Source organism: Mastomys coucha, unplaced genomic scaffold, assembly GCF_008632895.1.
Source record: "Mastomys coucha isolate ucsf_1 unplaced genomic scaffold, UCSF_Mcou_1 pScaffold14, whole genome shotgun sequence".
In the NCBI taxonomy this organism is placed as follows: domain Eukaryota; kingdom Metazoa; phylum Chordata; class Mammalia; order Rodentia; family Muridae; genus Mastomys; species Mastomys coucha.
Window position 1 is genome coordinate 61,710,183 of NW_022196896.1, and position 23,660 is coordinate 61,733,842.

A 23,660-nucleotide genomic window follows, 5' to 3' on the forward strand; every position below is an offset into this window, starting at 1 on the left:
GTGCTGGGATTAAAGGTGTGCGCTACCACTGCCCGGCGGTTTATTTCATCTTTAACCAACCCGGACAAGGATCCTCAAATGTCTCATAACTACTTAAAAGACATTATCTAAAAGATAAGACAAAAGGAAGGTTTTGTAATGTGAAAGCAAATGTAGTTACAGATATGAATTTTCAATGCAGCTTTGGCTACATGTAGTAAATCAATGACATAATTGATAATGAAATCAAATCTACCTAAAATTCTGAGAAATAAAAGTTACCGAGGAGAAGGAAACTAGATGGATGATCAAAATACAATTCAGTTGTCTCACCTTTGTAACAAAACATCTCCACTATAAATTCCATAAACATGTGGGAAGAGAACTCACTGTACAGTACAAAACTGAACTCCCCCCACGCACACTGTTCTCTCGACACGCTCAGGTTGGATGGTGAACTGCGTACTCTTCCTATGGGAATCCCAAAGTGTTGTGGAACAGTGGGACGGCATTCCACACACCCCATGGCTAGCTTAACTCTGAAGATGGATTTCTAGTTTTAGCCCAGACTTTTAACAAAATAAAACATGGAGAAGAGGGATGGATGTTTCCTACTACGGTGGAAAAGCTGCAATTTACTAGAGGGAGAGAAACTAAGACTGGAAGGATCCTAACTAGATGCTCTTTGAGCGATCCAATTACAACAGCAATTCCAGAGTTAAAAACAAAACAAAACAAAAACCACAAGCAGGAGCGCTTGACTTCTGGAGGGAGAGTATGTTCTACTACTGACCACTAGAGGGCAATACAACATGGTTTTACTTAATCCATATTCAAAGAGCATCAAATAGGTTTAAAATTTTCAAGTAGTTGCTACTATGTTCTGAATAACAGATGGCCAATATACACGCATACATGTGATCTAAATATCTACGCACAACGTGTGTGTGTGCACGTGCACGCACATGCAAGTCAGAGGACGACTTGTGGGAGGAAGTCGACTGGTTCTGAGTATTGAACTCAGGCCTGCAGGCTTGTCCATAAGCATGGGCCAACATGCTTCCAAGCCATGATGTTTTTATTTGGAGAAGATGTGTAAGCTAAAATCATGAAGTATGGTTTCAGGACTATAGACTTGAATCTTTTAAGAACCACTGACTGGAGGAGCATGTAGATGCATTTTTATTGAGATTACATGAAAGACTACATGTAACCATTACTTATAAAAAGGCTTCCTTTAGCCCCTTGCACATACTGCAGGATACTATCAGATCTTTCCAATCATGTAAGAATAAGCCCACAGCTAGAATGTATTGAGTTCTTTCCTATGTACCTGTGTTCGGTCATGTGTGTGTATATAAGTGTGTATGAACATACAACACTATTGTAAGCATTTACTCTCCACTAACGTGTTTAATCCCTCTGCAGTACACAAATGGACATTTACACTTTAACGATGAAATCAATGAGATCCGAGGTAGGCCTTGACAAAGGCCCTCAGCTGCTGACTTGCAAGCAAGCTAAAGACTTTCATCAGCAGCTTTGCAATAAACTGTGAGGGTCAGCAACTACTACCCCAGAGGGCCCTCCGTGTCTAAGGTGCTACTCTGTGGTTCCAGGCTCTCCAAGACAGGAATCATGAATTGCTCAAGCGCTTGCATGACTGTATGCCTATCCTGACATGAGGGCTGGATCCCTCTGTCCTACCAGACCCCATCTCAACCCTCTCAGGTCTGCTAAGTTTGGAGGCTAACTCTGTTGTCCCCTGGGAGCTGAGTTCAGCCAGTGGAATTCCAGGGAGGAGGGAAGAGGGAGCGAAGGCAGTCAATAAGGAGAATTTATCTCTAGGGTCCTGTTCTATGGAGTTGCTTCACATTACAGGGTCGTCTTGCGTCTATGAGCCTCTTCTAACTTAGTGGAATAGCTGCCACCTTCCCTCTCCCTTTATCCAGGTCTGGTGTCACATCCACAGTGACTAGTCCTGTGAAGTAACATTTCCCTTCACGTTTCTTTGTCTTTCGTCCAAAACATCTGAAAGAGTTGCCTATATTGAAACTCTCTAGTTTTAATCAACTGGTAAGTGTGGAAGGGATCCTTCACCTTCTGGCTGCTTGGGTGTCTCTTCAGTGCCAGCCACTAGATTCCTTCCGGTGTCAGTCCTCTCTGTGTGGACATTTGCTATCAATAGTAGCAACAGTGAGCCTTGGCCAATACAATCGTTTACTGCAGTATCATCACTGGATTGAATGCAGCTAGTATTTCTGGCTTCTATATTCTGCCATGACCTGGCTCGTGAACTGAATGCTCGGTGACCTGCCTTGGTCTTCATACAGTGTGCCTGGTTTACCTCTATCTTGATGTATTCTACAGCAGAAAGGGATAGCATAGAAACCAGAGGCTGCCATCACTGGAAGGTGCTCTTAGCTGCTCCATAAGGGTACCTTTCTCTATCAGTTATCAACGAAACGTCAGAAGCTAGGGGTGAGACCACTGGAAAGGTTGGGCAAGCAACTCGGGAAAAACTCTGCATAAAGTTTTCGGTGACTTCAGGGCCTCCAAAATATTTTCTAAGAAATATCAGATTTTTTTTTTTTTTTTTTGAGGCAGAGTTTCTCAGTGTAGCCCTGGCTGTCCTGGAACTCACTCTGTAGACTAGGCTTCCCTCGAACTCAGAAATCTGCCTGCCTCTGCCTCCCAAGTGCTGGGATTAAGGGCGTGCGCCACCACTGCCCAAGATTTTGTAGTGACTTTATCCTTGGCTGCTCTTGTTGCTGCTCATTCTTCTAATATGTAGGTGACTGACTCCTCCGCCCACCAACAGCATAGATGTGGAGTTGAGCCTAAGAAGAGTAAATTCAACCGAAAGCTCTATTTCAGCACGCTTATAAGCCAAGTCCTCTACTTCACATTTATTTTTTATTATGTAGAACAATTTATACATCCTGAAAGTTCAGAGTAAGGTATGACCATTGTGGCTTGTTGCTTAAAGTAAGTGTATTCTACTACTTTAATGACTTTTAAATCAATTTTTAATTCACTAATAATAATTTTGATGCCAGCATCAATGCTGATGCATAAAAACAAGGAGTAGTTCAACTCTTAAACATTAATTTATCTAATCACTTAAAATATGATAGGACAAACTAGTTATTTTTGAAATTGCTACCTTGTATGGATGGATGACATATATTAATGAAATAACTGGTTCCCATTGACCAATGTCTCCATAAATTGTGTGCTTTCTATACTTTCATACTTTAGGTCTAAACATGTATTTCAGATAATTACTTAATACATCATGTTGAGTGGTTTTCCACTACCAATAATTCCTCTTCTTTTTTTTTTTTCCTCACCCACAAAAGGCACATTTTAATTGGTTTCCAGAACGAGCCCACAGCACCACAGTTTTGGCATCTGACACATGGAGGCCTGGTCAGACATGGAGGCCTCATCTGCAAAACATGAGCAGCTCAAAACCCCAACCTGGAGGGACTCATGTTAGGGAGGACTGCAGGAGCAAGAAGTCATTCTCTCTGCACCCAGCCCCACCTCCCACCACTACTGGGACATGGAGTGGGAGAGTCTAAAGAGGGGAGGGGCGCAGCTGAAGAACACACAGGCACATACCACCACCACCACCCTGTGCACATGCTCACACACAGCTCTAGACAGAGAGACAAGACTAAAACACACAGGCTCCTTGCTCTTAAAGGTACAGGCACAAGGCTGAAGTATAGGTGCTCTGGTCGTCTACAGTGCACAATAATTCCTCTTTTTATTCTAATGTTCACACCACCTTTGAAACAACATTACAATGAAAATATCGAGTAAAAGGATCAGCTACATTTTACATTTTTTTTTTTTTTTTTTTTTTTTTTTTTTTGGTTTTTCGAGACAGGGTTTCTCTGTGTAGCCTTGGCTGTCCTGGAACTCGCTCTGTAGACCAGGCTGGCCTCGAACTCAGAAATCCGCCTGCCTCTGCCTCCCAAGTGCTGGGATTAAAGGCATGCGCCACCACCGCCCGGCTTACATTTTACATTTTAACAAGTTATTTCCCCGCCTCCTGTGTATCTGACATTAAGAAAAAGAGACTCTCTCTCTCTCTCTCTCTCTCACACACACACACACACACAATATATGTGTATATATAATATATATACATATATAAGTAAATATGCCTATATAGTATACATATACATATTTACGAGTGGAGTAGTCTACTATCACGATGTTCCTCAGAATAGTGAAAGTGGAAGGACTGTCAGGAGGGAACACTTCTCTCTGACAGGAGTGCTGGTGAGGCTGCTACAGCTTGTCACAACCAGAACCAGCAAGAGTGACAGCAGACAAAGAGAGCACAATCGCTTTCGCACACCCACGGGGTCTCACATTTCTCGCTCAACTGAGCACACCGATAGAAGATGTGGGGGGAGGGGGAAGTTTGCATTTGGACTGAATACTTGTAGAGAGATGTTTCTCTGGCCTTTAGTCCCTATTTAGGAATAACATTTGTAAAACAAAACAAAACAAAACAAAAGAAGCCATCCAAACCAAGCCAAAGGAAACAACCACCAGTATGACTGCCATACCATAATGCTTAGGAAATAAAGACAGGAAAGAATCATATTTGCTACACAACGTAAGTAATCAAGAGCTGATTTAAAGTCCTCGGGGAGGATGTGTGTAGGTTGTATGTAAATACTATGCTGTTTGCAGTAGACACTTGAGCCTCCGTGGGGTTTGGTGTTCTAGTCCTCTTTCGAGATGACAGACTGATTAAAGGAAACCCAAAGGAGAACAAGTGGATGTATCTAATCCCTGGAAGCTACACCAAAGCAAGGAAGGCCAACAGAGGGGACAGTGAGTCCAAAGCAAACAACCTAACTGCTAATTGTGGGGTTCTGGAGTGTCCAAGGCTGCTAGGTCTAATATGGAGACTTCATGTAAAGTCAGACTTCATGTAGAGTCAAAGTTCGTGTGAGTGGTGTTAATCTTTTCATCTAAACCTCCTCCAGACACACTTGATGACGAAGCAGGGCCACACAGTATTATAAGTAGTATCTGTTAACACCAAACCACTTAGATCAACAGCCCTGGTTCTGGTATCCACTGTGCTGTAGTCTCTCTGGGTCTGTCGTTCATCTGTAGAGTGGAGACCATAACAGTACCACACTTCAGTTGACATCTTAGTTATATTAACATTATCACATTTTAATTATTAACTGGAGGAAAGGGGATTAGATTCTTCTCCTATCAGGTTAGATTAAATATGTAGGAGGAGTAAAACAGAGGAGGCAGAAGAGGACTTCCAGAAGCAGCCCTAGTTAATCTCAGTGCCTTATGATGCTTATGACAGAGAACTCAGCTTCCTGTCAATAGGGAATTATCAGTGCTATTTTTTTTTTTCTAATGAAGGATAAATAGCAGCTGTTTTTCAAAATGGGTCTGTCTGGTTCCTCCCAAGATGCTTTAGTACTATGGCGAGGAGGGGCGGGTGTGTGTGTGTGTGTGTGTGTGTGTGTGTGTGTGCGCGCGCGCGCTAGTTCAGACTTATCCAAGTGATGGAAATTGAGTAAGATAAGCATATGTATAGCCCAGATTGCTGTGAGGACACAATAAGTAAACGTATGCAAGGCATCAAGTAGCAGCATAAGCAGAAAGCAGATACAATCTAAGCGTAAACTATGAGCACAAATAGCCAGGTTGTCTGTATCAAGGTAGCCAGCCTTTCAGCATGGAGGGAGGCTGGTCCGTGCTGTCCCCATGCCTCTGCCAGCCAACCTCCGGGATGCTACTGGCTCCGGTAATCCAAGCACTAAAACTAAGGGGTTGATTTTATACTAGTCTTTTATACAAGTCTTTTCAAGGCTGTAACAAAGTATCTGAAAAATTTGACACAAAGAAGGATTTCTTTTTTGTTGGGTTTTTTTTTTTTGCTTGTTTGTTTTTGTTTGTTTCTTTTGTTTTTTTGTTTTTTTGTTTTGTTTTGTTTATGTTTTTTTCCTGAGATAGGGTTTCTCTGTATAGCTCTGGCTGTCCTGGAGCTCACTCTGCAGACCAGGCTGGCCTCGAACTCAGAAATCCATCTGCTTCTGCCTCCCAAGTGCTGGGATCAAAGGCATGTGCCACCACTGCCCGGCCAAGGAAGGGTTTCTTTTGGGTCAGTTTGAGAAAATACAGCCCATCCTGGTGGGGAAGACATGGCCCCAAGAGCGCGAGGTCAGAAAGCTGGGGACAAATGCCGGTGTTTCCCTGACCTCTGTTTTCCATATTCATTCAGTCCTACACCCAGTACATGGTTGTTAGCATCCGGGTTCAGACCTTTATTCTCCATTAATCCTCTTTGGAAACAGCTTGACAAATGCACTGAGATGAGCCTTCCAGGCAACTTCAAATTTACTGAACTTGACAAGTAGATCTAGCGGTCACATCTCACACACCATGTTGGCCTGAAACTTGCAATCCTCCTGCTTCCACCATCTGAGTGGTAGGATTTCAAGAGTGCTCCGTTCACTATGCCTCAGCTTGAGACTAGCTTACCAGGCTGTAAGCTACAGGAAGTCTAAGATACTAATTGCTTCCCTGCAGGATCCTCTCAGGGTAGATTCTTATCTTGTGACAGATGGCCATGGGATTCTGCAAAAACATCTACCAGGCTTACAGGAGTCATGTCCTTAGGGGACAATGAGTCAAAGTCCGTTTCTATGAGGGATGCATAAGCGCTATGGCCACTCTTCACTTATTCACTCTGTCCACTCACTCTTCACAGATTAGCCAGATGGAAGGGAACTTGGAGGAAACAGAACTTGTAAGACTGAGAAATAAGGGTTCCTCAGGATGCTAGACCTGAAAGGCTGGAGTGTGACCATCACATAATGAAATAAAAAGTCTCATGACAGATTCTGGGACAATATGTGGTTATGTTGATGAAATATTGAGGCCTGGTGTCTAGGCATATGATAGGGTGTCTAGAGAGCAAGAGTGGAGGTCCACAAAGATGCGTGAGCAGCATCTCAACAGAGAACAGTCTATGATGCTGCAAAAGAAAAACACAGGCTTGCTTCTTTACAGTGAAGAACTGTAAAGGTTTGGGATATAGCTATAGCTCAGTGGTAATGTGCTCACCTAGCATTGACAAGGCCCTGGGTTCAATTCCCAGTACTGCAAATTATATGTATGTGTATGTATATACACACATATATAGTTGTGTGTAGATTCTTATCTCATAATAGATGGCCATGGGATTTTGCAAAAAACATCTACTAGTTGGTAGATGTGTGTGCCTGTGTATGTTTTGTTTATGTATAAGTGGTGTGTGTGTGTGTGTGTGTGTGTATGTGTGTGATGTACACACACTCATATTTCTTTAGTCTGAGAAGTGTCAGCATGTGGTGACAGCCCTCTTGCTGCTTCATCTCATGGTAGAAGAACGAGACAGGGGGAAGAAGCTGCCCTTGCCCGTTTATAACCCACTTTTAAGACAGGCATTGACCTCATATAAGCCTCCACAAGGGTTCTACTCAGAGATTTTTTACCTTCCAATGCTATATAATAGCAATCACGATTCAACACACAGGTCAGAAGGGACAAAGCAAGCCATGGCATTCTGTCTCTGGCGGAAGGCTGAACATCCTGAGTAGGTGGAGCTGAGATTTATTTTCTCATATAAAATCAGATCCCCAGAAACTCCCCTTCGGATTGCAGGCTGAGCTCTTGTACAGTAGCGCTATCGGAGGGCAGGGGCTGCCAAGGCTGCAGGCTTTGGAATGTAAACTCTCCTTTATTCTAAGTCAGTAAGTTGTCTGTTTGTTTTCCTATTCGACTCCATAAGTATCTGGGGCTATACAGACATTTTAATAAAAGTTCTTTCTGTCCCAAGGACTCCTGGGAAGTTCTTACACAAGGATAATTTCCAAACCTCTGAAACTATGTGTTATTTCAATAATTTCTATCATTTCCCATAATTACCAGTTACTCATGCAGTTTTCTTGGTACACAGTATTTCTTTTAAGTGATGCCATTCTTCTAGGCAACGAATGAATTGGTACAAAAGCATAAAAATACTTAATGCAGGAAAGAAATTTTAAAATTGATGCAAAAGCTCTAAAGATTTCAGAATAGAAATCATCTCTTCAAGGTGGCTGTAGCTGTATTTCCAGGAAGATATTAAATTAATGACTACTAATCAATATTTTATTCATCTACAAAATTTATTATGCAATTATGAACATCTTACCTTTCCTTCCTTCTTTCTTTCTCTCTTTCTCTCTCTCTTTCTTTCTTTTTTCTTTCTTTCTTTCTTTCTTTCTTTCTTTCTTTCTTTCTTTCTTTCTTTCTTTCTTTCTTTCTATTTAATAATGTCAGAGCCAGGTGTGGTGGTACATAACTGTAATCCCAGCATTGGGAAGGAAGAGGCAATCAGATCTCTGAGAGTTCAAGGCCATCCTAGTCTATCTAGTGAGTTCCAGTCCAGCTAAGGCTACACAGTGAGACCCTGTCTCAAACCAGTCAGCCAAACAACCAACTAACCAAAGGAAGAAAAAAAGAGAAAGAGAGAAAGAAAGGAAGGAAGGAAGGAAGAAAAAAGGAATGAAGAAAGAAAGAAAGAAAATAAAGAATGTTGAGAGACCAGAGATCACTTGACAAACTTCACCTTGGACCCAGGAAATAATTTCAGTTTCCAATTTCTCTTCCTAAATTTCACATTCTTAGGAATGGAAGGAGTATTTTTACATCATCTGAATAATAACAGACTCTATGATTTATGACTCTTAAAAGCTTCACGATTCAATTTGTAAGAAGCTCTTAAAATTCCCACCAGAAGTTCCTACAACTGTGTGTAAATTTTCTGGCCAAATGACTCAGTATTTTGCTGCATGACTCAATCCTATGCTCCACGTGGAAGCAGCATAAATGAGTTCCTGTTGCCTGAGGATGATAACTACTTCCTCAAAATCGTCTACGAACATTATAGCATAGTTCCAGTATTCCGATGTTTTTAAGCTACCAAACCTTGAACACTTTTTCTTTGAACTTTATAAGCTTAGACACAATTTTCCCTATGTAGTATTATTACGGTTCTTAATGATGTTAAAAGTACAATCTGAAGTGATTCTGCTAGAAACACTTTTTTTAATGATGCCTTTATATTATTTTAAATACTTTTATTATAGTAAGGTGAGTATGAAGTTCTTTTGAGTGCCTATTTGTGGAAAATAACATTTGATATTGCTGAAGGTGACAACTGTCCTTCCCAAACTCACACATCAAATGTGAGCCATTGTACCTGATTTTAGTGACTGGAGATCGCCAGATAGCCAAGATTACACTATCCAAATGAGATTCTTCCAACTGATCTAGCCCTCTTTGCCTTTCACTATAAGCTCCTGTGACACTCCATCTAAGACCAAGTAAACTACTTGTCCAATGGGATTGGTGAACAATTTACTGCTAGCTAGAGTAATTCTTATGCATTTTTGTTTGTTTTTAAGGAGACAATATTTGAATGTATTTTTCTTGTACGATTACCAACTGGGTAATTTACAACTCTTGACTATACTCCAAGGTATCCCTATACTATCTTTTGTTTTTAAATTATGGGTATATTTCTCTGTGAACATTAGTCCAGGTGCCTATGGAAGCCAGAGGCAAATAGCCTTTCCTAGAGCCAGAGTTACAGGTGGTTGTGAGCCACCAGACACGGGTGCTAGGAACGTAACCTGGCTCCTTGCAAGAGCGGTCTGTGCTCTTACCTGCTGAGCCATCTCTCCAAACCCTGGGATCTTTTTATAATTGTATTGTTGTGTGTGTGCACACTTGTGGGCACAATGTGTATGTCTGGAGTTGCACACAAGGCATGTAGTACATGGGAGCAGAGGTAAGAGCTGTGGAGATGTGCGTATTCATCTCCGACCTTATGTTGATTCTGAGGGCTGAATTCGGGTCACATGGGCAAATTCTTTACCTGCTGAGCCATCTTGCTGGCCTTAAGATTTTTTTTTCTTTTTCATTTTATTTTTGAGATTATAAAATTACATCATTTCCTCTTCCATTTCCTCCAACTAAACCCGCCCATATAGCCCTCCTTGTTCTCATTCAAGTTCATAGCTCCTTTCTCATTAGTGGCTCATTAGTAGCCAGTTGGTATTGGCTATCCAATAGGTATGCCCTTCCCTGGAGAAGAGTATTTTCTCCACTCTCAGAGTTCCTCAGTTGCCTGCAAGTCTTTGCGTAGGGCGTCGGGGGCCTTCCCTCATCCACTTTGGCATGTCTGTTGTTGTCCTTGTTCAGCTCAGCTCATGTTTAGGAACTCATGTCGGTGAAGACTTTATGGCTATAGCATCTGACATCACTAGAATACACAACAGCATAGCAAACTCTCAGATCCTCCGGCTCTTACAATCTTTCCGTTACCTCTTCTGCAATGTCCCTTGAGCTTTAGGTTGCAGGACCGTTTTTGTAAATGTATCTATTGGGACTGGGCTCCCTCTGAGACTAGGCATTTTGATTGGATGTAGATTGTAGTAGTAGTCTCTGTGTGTTGCAAAGAGAAATTTTTTTCTTTTTTTTTTCGGCTTTTCGAGATAGGGTTTCTCTGTGTAGCTCTGGCTGTCCTGGAACTCACTCTGTAGACCAGGCTGGCCTCGAATTCAGAAATCTGCCTGCCTCTGCCTCTCAAGAAATTTCCTTGATGAGACATGAGGACTATACTTATCTGTGGGTCTAAGGACAAACGTTTAGAATGTAGTTAGGGACTGTGTTGGTTTAGTAAGGTGGTACTTGTAGATTCTTCTCCAAGATCCATGACTTTACTAGCCGTGAGAAGTTTCCAGTACCAGGCATGATCTCCCTCTTCGTTAAGCTGGTTACGGCTAAGGCATGTGTGCCACTATTGTGCCTTCAGGGTAATGGTGCTTTGTTGGTCATTGATGTGGTTCATAGGCGTCATATCTGGGAAGGACTGTTGGTTGTTTCCCTCCTTTGGAAGCTTCCATGGTGCCTTCTGGTACCAGGAAAGCTTGTCCTCAGGGGGTTTTGACTCAGGGGCCTCTCAGCACTGTCCCGGAAGTGCATGTCGCCTTATCAATAGTGAGTTGTTGGTCAGGGTTGTCTGAGAGACTCCCCAAACATACAACCTATTGCTATTGCCCTTAGATGTCTCCCAAAGGTAGAAGGTAAGTCCCCATTTCTTTCTTTAAAAAAAAAAAATTCTTCAAATCCCTATGTTAGAAGTCGGGGCAGTAATAGTCTGGGAAGGAATCCTGGACAGGAAGGCATCTTGTAACTCTGCAGTATGGAGGGTGGGCTGGATCTCAGACTGAGTGAAAGGGAACGAGGGGGCTGAGCCTGTGGCAGTCAACGGTCTGTGCTTCTGACTGGATGGGATGAGACTTGAGGCCTCTTTAAGTGCTAGCTGCAGTGACTTCCCTGGCTAGATGAACTGTAACTCTGAAGTGGAATGTGAAACAAACTGTATTTCCTCAAAGTCTCTTTTGACAGAACATTTACCACAGCAAAAGGAAGAAAACAACAAACGAAAAACCCAAACACGGTCAGGCATGCAAGTTTCCAGAAATTTCCATCTCGAGAAAAGCTGTACTAAGACTTTTAACGTGTTTATATTTGTTTCCATCAGTTAAATTTCCCCAAAGATTGTGGACCGTGCCTCTGAACCCCCTTTTAGCTTCTATTTCCCCTCTAACCCATTTTCTGTGTTTTAGCCTCTCCTATGGTGGTCACCCAGTCCTCTGGAGTCTCTTCAGAGGTCTGCCCCTCCCAATCCCCCAGGGCTTTCTCTCTGTAACCTCTGTGCATCTTCCCAGCAGGCCTTGCGGGGCGGGGCCTGGGGTGGGAGCGAGGGGTGGGATGCTTGCTCCTTACTCAGCTGTCCTAGCGGTACTCTTTCCTAATCCACAAACCGGAGCTGTCCTCCAAGCTCCACTTCCCCTTTCTGGAGTTTCTCTTCTTATTCACTTCTTCCATTTCTATGGTTTCATTAACAATCTGTGCGATGACTCTTCCCACATCCGTTTCTTTGGTTCAGACTTCTCTACTATATTTACCCAGTGGTTTTTTTTTGTTTTTTGTTTTTTTTTTTTTTTTTTTTGAGGGGGCAGGACTTTTCACCCTGTTACCCTGTTATTCCTTCAAAATTCACTGTTTCCACTCAGGCTCTGTCAGAATCTGAGTCATCTTCCGTTATTCCCTCTCTAACATGGCTTGGGGTGGAAGCTTTGCTTCTTCCTGATATTTCTTCCTGACCTATTAATTAGGAAATTCTGCCACACCCATTGACTCTAGAGAAATAATATACATGATATTTCTGCTTTAGTAAAACCACTTGCTTTTTGTTAGGAGTCCACAACACATGTGTGCCCATGAGTGGGGCTACCCATGGACACTTTGAGCTCTTGCACCGCTTTGGAATTTTTTCCTTTTTTGGGAAAGGGTCGCTTGATGCCTGTCACTCCAAATATAGGCGAGGCTGTCCGGCCAGAGCTGGGGGGATCCACCTCCCCAGTGCTGGGATTACAGGCATGCTGGCATGCCCATTTTTTTGGGGGGGGGCAGGGTGTTGTTTCATTTGACATGGACTCTTATGCTTTCAAAGTAAGCACTTTATTGACTGATGAATTTCTCCAGGCCGCCTGAACTTAATTTACTCTTCTTAACTTTGAGAGAGAATTAGTAATGGGAACGACTGGGGAAGGGGACGGCTTGTTAGTAGGATTTCCATTACTGTGACACATAAGCAAGGTAAAGGAGAAAAGATTTGCCTGGGCCTTGTGGTTTTAGTACACACACACACACACACACAGAGAGAGAGAGAGAGAGAGAGAGAGAGAGAGAGAGAGAGAGAGAGAGAGAGAGAGAGAGAGAGAGAGAGAGAGAGAGAGAGAGAGAAGGGATATGCCCATGCTTTTTCTTTACTCTTCTTTTATGCTATCTGGTCCTCTAGACTATGGGATGCCGCTGCTCACATCCAGGGTGACTCTTCAGGGTCAACCCACCTCACTTAATCCTCTCTGAAAATGGCATCACAACAAAGAGATGTGCTCTGTTAATCTCTTAGGCACTTCTCAGTTCTATCTACCTGGTAATCTTGTCAGCCAATCAAGACGAACTACCAGAGCCTGCTAGGTAGTGATGAGCAGAAAGATTAATAAAGCTCCCTTCATATATGAGCCAGTCCGTCTCCTGCCCGCTCATAGTGTGTACCTTATAGACAGGAAAGTGTCAGGCTAGTGAGATCCCTTTTCATCTGGGATGGGAGGCAGGCACACCGAGTTAGGGACACAGGGATAAGGTATCCATCCCATTTTGGTCTTGAGTCTAAGCAATGTTAATCTGACTTTACCCTGAATACAATTAACATTTTAATTTTCTTTTTTAATCCATGCATTTAGCTAAAGTGGCGGAGAACCACAAGAAGGGCCATGTGATGGTTCACTTTGACATACCCCATTCCAAACTCTCAGTTTTCTCCTAAACTCCCTAACCCCTTGGATTACAGTAGTCATTTTCTGTCATAAAGGCAGTAAATTACAACATTTTCCATTGTGATTTTTTTCATTTATTGGTATGAGAGATTTGTATTATGTATTGTATTTTTTCCCACCCATACCTTGAATCTTAAATTTGTGAGTTTTCTTTAACATCAATTCTTCTCTTTTAAATGAAATCCCACCAGGAAGAGAAGGCATAAATTCTATTAAATTAACTTCCCTAAAAGACAGATTGGCTAACTTAATTACATATTGAACTCCAGGATCCATTGGGCACCATGCAAACACACAGAAAGAAACAATTACTAGAGTGCCATTATTTGGGCAGGAAATGATAAACTAGCAACAAATCTGAGATTAATGGACTCGTAGACTAAATTCTTTCAAGGACTTGGTTTGTTTATTATATGTATCCTTAAGACAACCCTGACAAAGAACAGAAGGAAATACATATAAAAAAGATGTATGTATAAATCCTACTGCGTTCCAGTTAAGCGTTTGCCTTAGAGGGGAGATAAATGATATTCTCGTGTGCAATTCAAACGTGTGAATGGGCGGCAGCAAGGCTTGGGAATGATAATAATCACACTAATAGCTCAGAGAATTGTAATCGCTATTTACTTGCTGTTCGCTGTTAAAAGCGCAGAATTTGGGGCGAATCGATTACTTTGCTGTGTTTACAGCCTCAGACCTGTTTCTGTTCAGAGATATTTGGTCATTTCAGCTCACTGCCAAGCTTTAGTAGGCGAGAGACGTAAGGATGACCTTCTGAAACTGCATCGGCTATCACTACCCACGCTTTGCAAAAGGTTACTCCGGTCCAGTTTAAAATAACCTTCCACGTCCCTACTCAGCGTGGTGAATTCTTCCTTTCCTGGTGTGCCAGTCTTTGCAAGCTCCCGGGATTCTCTTCAAAAACCCCTGCATAGTGGATAGGAATCCCAGTTTCTTACTGCAGTGGGCTGCAGTGTCAGGAGCCCTTCCGCTCTGGCATAGGATGCCAAACTTCCAGGCAGCTCTTCTACCTGCGGGGGACCAGTGAAGCCTGTCTGGCACCCTGTGCTCCCCGCAGTCTGACATTCAAGAGTCTCACCTTCCTCAGTGTAGGGAAGCAAGGTCCCTTCCCTCCGCAGCTCCAAACAGAATGAGTGGCGTCTAATAGCAATCTGTATTTGTTTTAGGAGACCAACATGCAAATAAGAGTACACAGCCTGTGCCTTCCATACTTATGAATCTGGCACCGGAGCTAAGCAACATCTTTCTGCATTTCTTTTAACGCTCACACTTGATAATACATCACCCACCTTATCAACCACTAATGGCTATGTGTTTTTGCACAACTGGACAGTTGGTTTCATATAGTTAGACAACAATACACGCATTCCTATCGATTCTTCAATTGACTTTCAGAATTTTACAAATTATTTAGTCTTCAAGCCAGTTACTAGAAATTGGACAAATGTAATATTTCATTTGTCATATAATTAATTTTTTTAAAAATACAAGTCAATGAGAGAAAACGAATCACCCCAACCTTCAGAGGGAAAGCCAGTATGTCCGAGGGGCAAGCAGAGCAGAGCACTGCACTGGCCCGCGAAGGCCGCAACATGCTGCAGGCTGCCGCTGCAGCTTTGGCTTTCTCGCCAGGTGGCAGAGGCCCTCCGCAAAAGAGCACACCGCAGAGCTCACGCCTTGCCTTCTTCGTTGGCACCGGACCAGCGACAACTGTCAAGCGTCCAGCAGACAACTACGATATAGTTCTTGCGGATTGTAACGGAATGTAAGGAAGGGGGGCTGGAAACGGCAAAGGGGAGATGGGTGTGTACCCGAGTGTAGCCGATCACCGTTGTCTGACAGTGCCTAAAAATTTCTCCTGCAGTATCTACAGGCCAATCAATCACCAGCTTCCTTCATCCTTCATCCTTCATCATGTTAGATCCTCACATGTAAAAATCACCTCTCCCTACAAAGCCAATAAATGAATGAGGGTTCTATGACCGTGGCAGAGCTCACATCTGGGCTGAGAATCAGCCCCAAGTTTGGGGGTCGTAGAGTGCAAGCCTGCAGACCCCGGCGTGCTTTTCTTAGATGGGACCAGCTTGGAGATGGCCCTTCCAGGTGCTCGCGCCTCAATGCGCAGGGATTACACCCGCCCCCAAACCAAATAGCTCACCCTGCTGCATCCTCCGAGCCCCAGCCTCCGGGCGGGCTCAGGGAGGCGGGAGCCCGGGTTCCCCCCGGCTCCTTGGCGCCCCCTGACGTCGGCCTCCAGCAGAAGGTCCTCGGAGGCTTGCACAGGCGAAACCTGGGGGTCCCCGCGCACCGCCGCCCGGCGCGTGGCCTGGCGGGCCGCGCGCGCACCGAGCCGACCTGCGGGAGGGCGCGCGCCGCTCGGTCCCGGGGCCAGCCATGCGCGCGCGCCCGCGCCGCCGCCGCCGCCACCGCCGCCGCAGCCCGTGACGTCACCCACCGAGCCCCCCGCCGGCTCGCCGCGTCCCGCCCCACCCCACGTGCGCCGGCTATAGAACGCCGAGGCCCGGGGCGGCCACCCGATGATGCTCCCGGCCGGCTGCATCCCGGGCGGGGCTGAGCCCGAGGGCTGTGCGCGGGCTGGGGCGCCTGCGGAGGGAGGGGCGCGGCTCCCGCCGCCGCGCCGCGTGCTGAGTCATGGCGAGAGCTGCCCGCTGCTCTCCAGCAGTCGTTCCCGGGCCGGCGCGGGGTGTGCAGCCATTGGGCCGCGCGCGGGACCGCGAGCGCCGGGCTTGACGCGCTGAGCCGCGCTCGCCCGTGTCCGCCGCGCCCGCCCCGCGTCCCGCGCCCCGCGCCCAGCGCGCTCTGCAGCCTTAGCCCCGCGCCGCACGGCCCCCCGCCTCGCCCGCACCATGATCGCCGCCGCTTTCCTCGTTCTGCTGAGACCCTACAGCATCCAATGTGCTCTCTTCCTCTTGTTGCTCCTGCTGGGCACCATCGCCACCATCATCTTCTTCTGCTGCTGGCACCGCAAGCTCCAGAAAGGGAGACATCCGATGAAATCGGTCTTTTCGGGTCGTTCCAGAAGCAGAGGTGAGACACGCCGCCGCCGGGTTCTTCTGGGCAGGTTCAAGGCTCCTCTGCCTCCCCTACCCCCTCAATGCCCACTCCTCAAGCTAAGTGCATTTGTTTATTTAACGCGCCCTGGCCCTTTGGCCTCACCTCCATCCTCTGAGTCACCAGGTTTGTGGGTAACCACGGAGATTCGGAGGTCCTGGAAGGAAGGCTCAGACTCCAATTCTTAGGGTCATTTTGCTAGAGCCCAGAAGGTAATTGTAGCGGAGTCCTGGGCGGAAGCACTCTTTACCTTTACCCAGCTTTGCTGGAGCTTGGAGATAAAAAAGTAAGGCGTGATGATTTGGGCTCCCCCCCCTCCCAACTTTGCTGGAACTTCTTGCAGAGAAATCACCTTAGAGACAGATGGTCCAATACTCTCTCCGCCCCGCCCCAATATGCCCACCGAATTGGAGAGGGACACCTAGAATGTGCTTTCCTGATTCCAGGTAAGAGATCAGTAACTCTGCAGGCTGAGAGCAAAGAGTTAACAAAGTCTCGTTTTTTTCCCTCTTTTCTCCCCAGATGCTGCTCTGAGATCTCATCACTTTCGTTCTGAGGTAATTTATTTAGCGCACACTCTCAAGGTCAGAGTAGCTTGCTTTCCTGAGTACCAGCATTAAACATATGCGTATTAAAAAGCCAGTAGGGCACCGAATGGGAAGCCTGCAGTCCCTAAGCCCAGAGTGACACGCTTCTTAAACAATTCCATAGTCAAGCCTGGGGAGCATCATAAAAGTGTGTGTGTGTGTGTGTGTGTGTGTGTGTGTGTTGTAGTGGAGTTTGCTTTACAAGAGGTGGGAGGGGCAGCCCCTAAAAGCGCCATAGGCCTTTGAGAATTTAGTCTGGGAATGGATATCAGTTTAGCTTACAGTCTGTACTTGTGGTGGAAGCACTTCCTGGTTGCTCACGGAGGTCGGTAGCAGTGCGCTTTGATGAACCACAGTGTAAACCTCTTAGGACGTTACTGCAGAAGAGTTTGAACCATATTCCAGTTTAGACTCCAGGAGACATTCCTACGGTCTTAGGAAGCTGCCCATGTTGATAGTAATGTTGATGAAGATACACCAGAGTGTATACTTGTATCTGTTCTAGACTGTCCCTCTAGGGGAGGAGACTGGACGCTGCCAGTGCAGGAAACTGCAGGAGAACCACCTCCACTTAGAACAAGACAGAAGCTCTGCCCGACCCATTGGCTTTCCAGATGCCCACTTGAAGTTTTCTCTCTTTAGGGGAAAGCTGCACATACCAGGGCAAGGAGGTTACTTTATCGTGCAGCTTCTTCATCTTAGCAATGTATTGTGGTGTCTAGCCCCCTACTACAAGCTTGTTATTTACCTGAAGTTACTTCACATCGAGTTTGCCTTGTTCATCGGTTTAATTGCACCCTGGATTCCTTGCTAGACTGTGATTATTTAAGCTTAACTGCATTAGCATAATGTTACTATGTTGCATGCTGAGTAACTCTATTGGGTGTACACTGGAAGTGAGAGCTCTGTGCTAGTTAAGATTTGTGAGAGAATAGCTTGCCAACAGTCAGCAGGCCTGGATCTAGTTTTTATACTAACTAGTTGAGGTGGGGGCATGGGGGTAGGGGGTGTAGGGTGGGGGGATGTAGGGGTGTGGAAAAACACTTGTGCCAAAACAGGGCCAACAGTGCCCTGTAGGGCTGTATGTGGAAATGATTTTTTAAAGATTATGTAAAAAAAAATTAGTTCATAGGTGGTGTTTAGTTTTGGGTAGCCATCGTACATTTTGTAAAACTCAACTGAAAATTGCCAAGTGTGGTAGCACACACCGTTGATCCCCACATTTGGAGGCAGAGGCAGGGGATGTCTGTGAGTTTTGAGGCCAGCCTGGTCTACCTAGTGAGTTCCAGGACAGCCAGAGCTACATTGTGAGACCCTGTCTCAAAAAAGAAAGAAGAAGGAAAGAAAAAAAGAGAGAAAGAAAGAAAGAAAGAAAGGAAGGAAGAAAAGAGAGAAGAGAAGAGACAGAAATATGTAAAAGTCAAGATATATTTGAAATGAAGTCTTTAGAGAATTAGGTCAGGTTCCTGGACTACACATGAACTAGATCTTGTGGAACAGTCTTTGAAGAGCAGAGTAAGAAGAATTTAGATGCAACAAAAAGTAAATAGTGGGCAAGGCACAATTATTAAGATGTAGGGGTTGACTAGAAAAAGATTCACCAGCTCTCTGCAGATAACTGAGAGAAGAATACCCACTGTGAGCTTGCCCTGGACATTTTGGCATAAGCATGCTGGGAGCATGTGGGATGTGGCTGTGTCTTTGTGTTTTTTTTTTTTTTTTTTTTTTTTTGGCTAAAATTTTATCTTGAGCTGATTGGTTCAGAAGTCTAGGAGCAGCTGTTCAGTGCCTTATCTTGTTCTGTAAGATTGTTCCATAGTTTGGAATCCCCGTAGACTTGTTGCTTGCTTTACATGTTAGCCCGTGAGCTCCTGGGGGCAGAGCCTAGATCTCTTGTCACACTACTCTGGCCTCATATGGGATGGGTTCTTAAGAAATATTTATGAGATGAATGGAAACAGTCTCTGGGTGGGCAAATAGGACTCAGAATTGTACAGAAAGGGAAAATGCACATTCTTAGGACATGGCTTACAATTTAGCAGTGCTTATTTACCTTTCCCAGAATTTTAAATTTGAAGATTTGTTTTTGTTTCTGTTTTTGCTTTTTAAATAGGGTCTCACTGTATGGCCCTGGCTGTCCTAGAACTCACTAGGTGGATCTGGCTGGCCTTGAACTCACAGAGCACCTGTCCCAGTCTCTTGAGAACCTGACTTTCCCCAAAGCTTTAAAAAATTACCTTAGTGTTTGTAGTAAAATTTACGGTACTCATTGTAACAAAAGGATTCTCTTAGAATTTCTTTTTTTTTCCCCAATAAAATAAAATGTATCCAGCTTAATTTGTTGGTGGGCTGATAAGCAAGGGGTGCTATTTTATATGTGGAAATTCATAAACTGGGTTGCACAAGAATGTTCTCTTTCATCACTGCTTTGTATTTACCACAAACAGGGCATTTCCCCTTATGCAAACCCAGATGTATTTTCTTCTCCCTCTTAGAACATTATTTCTGCCAACATTTTTCTCTTTATGGAAGACCTCCACATTTTCTTGGATTGAAGCATATCTAATAAGTTAGAGTGGACACAATGAATATTATTTATTTCTGCTGTGGGTTTTTTTTTTTTTTAAAGCAGCTGCTGCAAAATATTATTATCAAAGCAAATGCGTTGATATTCTGGCAAGTCCTAATCACCTCGGGCTGAGTTCTTAGTGTTCCCCTGCCAATCTTAGTAAGTGGATAATTCGCCTTCAGCATTTCTGTCCTGGTCAAATGAGAAGCATGGGGTGGGATCTGCTGACTCATTTTGAAATCTGAGCAAGCTGTGGGAGCGTCCTGGAATTGATGAAGTCTGGAAAACATTTTGCTGTGTCACCTGGCAGAGGACATTGTTTTTGCCACCCAACTCTCCGGGGCGGGGGGCATTAGCCCGGACAGGAGACTTGGGGGTGTTCTGTCCATGGTGGTCAGATTAATACTTCCTAAGAGGAAAACTTGGCGTTGAGTCTCCATAGAAGCGGTGAATCCAAATCCTGCATCTGAGGAGCTGTGGTCTTTTTTCCATATATATATATACATATATATATATGTGTGTGTGTATATATATATACATACATACATATATATGTATGTATATGTATATGTAGGCACATTTCTTCAATCTAGTCTTTTTGTGGCAGCTAGAAATCAGTGAATCCCATAAGGTGCTTTAGGTCTCTGGTCACCACTAGTGCTTTCTTTCCAGATACTTGCAAAGTTCTGAGCTTTTAAACAACCTTTAAATTTTAGTAACAGCATATGAGAAAGTGAAGTTAGCCCATCTAAGAGTGCCTGTACAATTTTACCTGACCTTAGAAACTATAGATGGAAAGGTTCCATCTATAGGTAGAGATATGTGCATTGTTTGCCTACTTAAAAACTTGAAGCATGTGCGTGCACGTGTGTGTGTGTGTGTGTGTGTGTGTGTGTGTGTGTGTGTGTGTAGCGTTGTAGTAAAGAGTTAGTGAAGCGATTGCCCATTGACGAAGGACAGTCTAGAAACCACGTGTGCATCCTGGGTTCTAGCGGTCTGGCATCTCTGAAGGACACTTTTCTGAGGACTTCCAATGTGAACAGTGGTGAAGTGTTCCCCTAGGCTCCTGTGGTGAAAGTCAGGCGGCAACAGTCCTGTTTCCGAGGAAATTCCAGAGAGCGATGTGGGCACTTGTGACACCGTCCTTTTGTAAAGGAGAGAATCTTGGTGCACTGTCCTTCATAGAATGAAGCCAGTTATAATGCCTCTGAGAGTCCCAGAGTGGATGGTGCTAAATGATCCCTATTCATTGCCTGGGAGAATAAGGGTGCCTTGTTTGTTTAAAGGAATGAGATCCTTCTATCAGGATCTGAGTAAATATCTTTTCTTCCTGCTTCAGGCAAAGGGAACAAGACTTAGCTCACATTAAGCAATTCCTGAAGAGTCAGTCACCCAGCAGGAGACAGGGGTGGTGACACAAGAACTCTAACTACACTCTGTCTTCTTTTGCTGTTGACCTGTGTCACTCAGAACCCATATGGAGATGTCCCCAAAATTCTCAGTGAAAGAGAAGAGTTAAGAGGAATGTTTTTAATGCATACTCTCTTTAAAACTACATAGACAAATATGTTAGTTGCGCCCCTCGCCCATGCTTAGCCAAGGTTTCCTGGATGAAATGTGTGCTCCAAAGCCTCTGCTCTCATTAGATCCCCGTGTTCCTTTTCCAGACTCTAGAGAATGGTCAGCAAAATAACCATATCACATAGTTTCTCACGAAATATGCATGTTTCATTTGGAATTACCTAGTTTCAATATATACTTATAAAGAGCCCGTATATACACACACATATGTAAATATCTAACTTTTATGTTTTATGAATAAGTTCACATTTTAAAAACTGTGAAAAAAATCAGGGAAAAATAATGCTTTATTATTATTATTTTCCTTTTTTCTTTTTTTTCTTTTCTCTTTTCTTTGAGACAGGGTTTCTCTGTGTAGCCCTGGCTGTCCTGGAACTCACTCTGTAGACCAGGCTAGCCTCGAACTCAGAAATTCGCCTCCTTCTGCCTCCCAAGTGCTGGGATTAAAGACGTGTGCCACCACTGCCCAGCAGTAATGCTTTATTATTGAGCTATCCTTCATAATTAGGTTATTGTTATAGATAAATTTTTGTCTAGTGTCATTTTAGGTCTAGATTAATTTATACTAATTAAGTCAGCCATGAGTAGTGACTATACACACGATATGGTGTTCATTTAGTGTGACCCAATTATTTTCAGAGTAAACACATCAGTCTTTTCTATATGAAGTACTGTGTTAGATAGACACCAGAACTGACAAAGATGCTATGGCATGCTCATGCCCACACTATTCTAAGTCTGTCTGGAGTCACTGCTGACATCTTGCAGTCACTGGCTCTTCTGTTACAGTAACTGAACTGCGTGCTGTTTGCAATAATGAGTCACAAATGCAGCGAAAGCAGGAGAGACCGCAGCATGCAAGTGTGCAGCCTGTGACAGATCAGTCCACAAAGCTTACCTTACCTTTCCAGTACTGCCATTTCCTCTGTCTTCAAAAGCAACTGCTGGGAACGAAACAGAAACACACCTCCAAAAGAGTAGAATAAGATAATGCCCACTTCATCACGTGTCTAAGCAAAAGGGTATTCCAAGTTTAAATTTGTCCAACCTTTAGACCAAAATATGAGCCTATGGTTGAGTGTGTGTGTGTGTGGGGTGGGTAGAACAGAGACAGTCTAGACTCACAGTGAGTGTATCGAAAGGGCTGTGTGTACGGAAGCTCGCAGCTCTGTGTGTGTGTGGGGGGGGTAGAACAGAGACAGTCTAGACTCACAGTGAGTGTATCGAAAGGGCTGTGTGTACGGAAGCTCGCAGCTCTGTACAGAACTTAGAAGCTCCGCACTGGCTCACTGTACCACCTCGCAGGCTCTTAGCTTCTCACTGGCAGCATGATCCCATTGCAGGTAGTGTTTCTACGGGATGCACATCACCACCCTGCCAAGGTGTCTTGTGGAACATCCTGCCTTCTGGATTCGGCCAGGTGGCGGGGGAGGGCTAGTGAGGAGGGGAGGCACAATAAATTAAGTGCTGAAAAAAGAATGGTCAGACTAGTTGCCTTGAAGTGGCAGAGGGTGGGGTGACTGCGGGTGTCCTCTGAGGGGTGATATTGATGCAGAAGTACAGCAGTTAGACAGTAGCTGAATCAGTGGAAGCAAGAGCAGGCGTGGCACACCCTGGCTTCCACTGCTCAGTGTCTGACTAGAGAGTAAAGGACTCCTGAGATTTCCCAAAGGACTGTGGATCTGGGAGTATAAGTGGGTGAATGCCAACTACCATGAAAATGAGTTTTGAATACTACCTTACAGCTTTGGTATGGCTGTTTGATTTGCATTTAGGAGGGTACCTGCCATGAGCCTGTAAGGGACACAAAAATCACTTTTAAATTTCCTTTTGAGCAACTGTAACAAAGCAGCTTGGTTGCTCCTTTTTCACCCCCAGAGAGAATGAAAAGACATGGCTTATGCTGCAGAGCATGTGAACAGACATATGGGCTTGGGCCTTTCGGCTTACTAGGAAGCTGAGATTCGGAAGGGTGTCGTGGCTTGTGGTCCAAGGATCGGGTATCATTGGATTATGTCCTACCTGTAGATACCATCTGTTTAAAGGCAGAGAGAGAGAGAGAGAGAGAGAGAGAGAGAGAGAGAGAGAGAGGACTGTCTGTCTCCGTGTGAGATGGAGTGTGTGTATGTATGAGTGTATGTGTGTGTCAGTGTGGGTGGGTGGGGTGGTGATGGTGATGGTGATGGTGGTAGTCCTGGAATTTGAACCTAGGAGCTCCGTGCTTTACCACTGAGCTAATATTCCTCCATTATTTGTCATTACAGATTCTAGTGCAGAATGTATAAAATAATCATATACTAGAACATTTTTACTGGCTATGGAGTGTGTTAAAGTTTTTTCATTTTTTAAAAG

At 44.3% G+C, this 23,660-nt stretch overlaps 2 protein-coding genes across 14 annotated transcripts in view; one reads left to right on the forward strand and one right to left on the reverse strand.

Moving 5' to 3' along the window:
- The window catches only part of Bend6 (BEN domain containing 6), a 68,277-nt gene extending 52,371 nt beyond the window's left edge, over nucleotides 1-15,906 (reverse strand). Inside the window, exon 1 of the mRNA XM_031367122.1 lies at nucleotides 15,658-15,906. The gene's annotated coding sequence lies outside the window, so the exon portion shown is untranslated. The remainder of the gene's footprint in view (nucleotides 1-15,657) is intronic.
- A 372-nt stretch (nucleotides 15,907-16,278) lies between these two features.
- Dst (dystonin) overlaps nucleotides 16,279-23,660 on the forward strand; it is a 415,027-nt gene continuing 407,645 nt past the window's right edge. For 10 of the 13 annotated variants that reach the window (XM_031367095.1, XM_031367096.1, XM_031367099.1 and 7 more), the window contains exons 1-2: nucleotides 16,279-16,547; nucleotides 17,094-17,128. In XM_031367095.1, the coding sequence (XP_031222955.1) occupies nucleotides 16,367-16,547; nucleotides 17,094-17,128 (216 nt within the window). In that variant the 5' untranslated portion in view covers nucleotides 16,279-16,366. The remainder of the gene's footprint in view (nucleotides 16,548-17,093; nucleotides 17,129-23,660) is intronic. The other 3 variants (XM_031367110.1, XM_031367112.1, XM_031367111.1) reach the window with 3 other exon arrangements.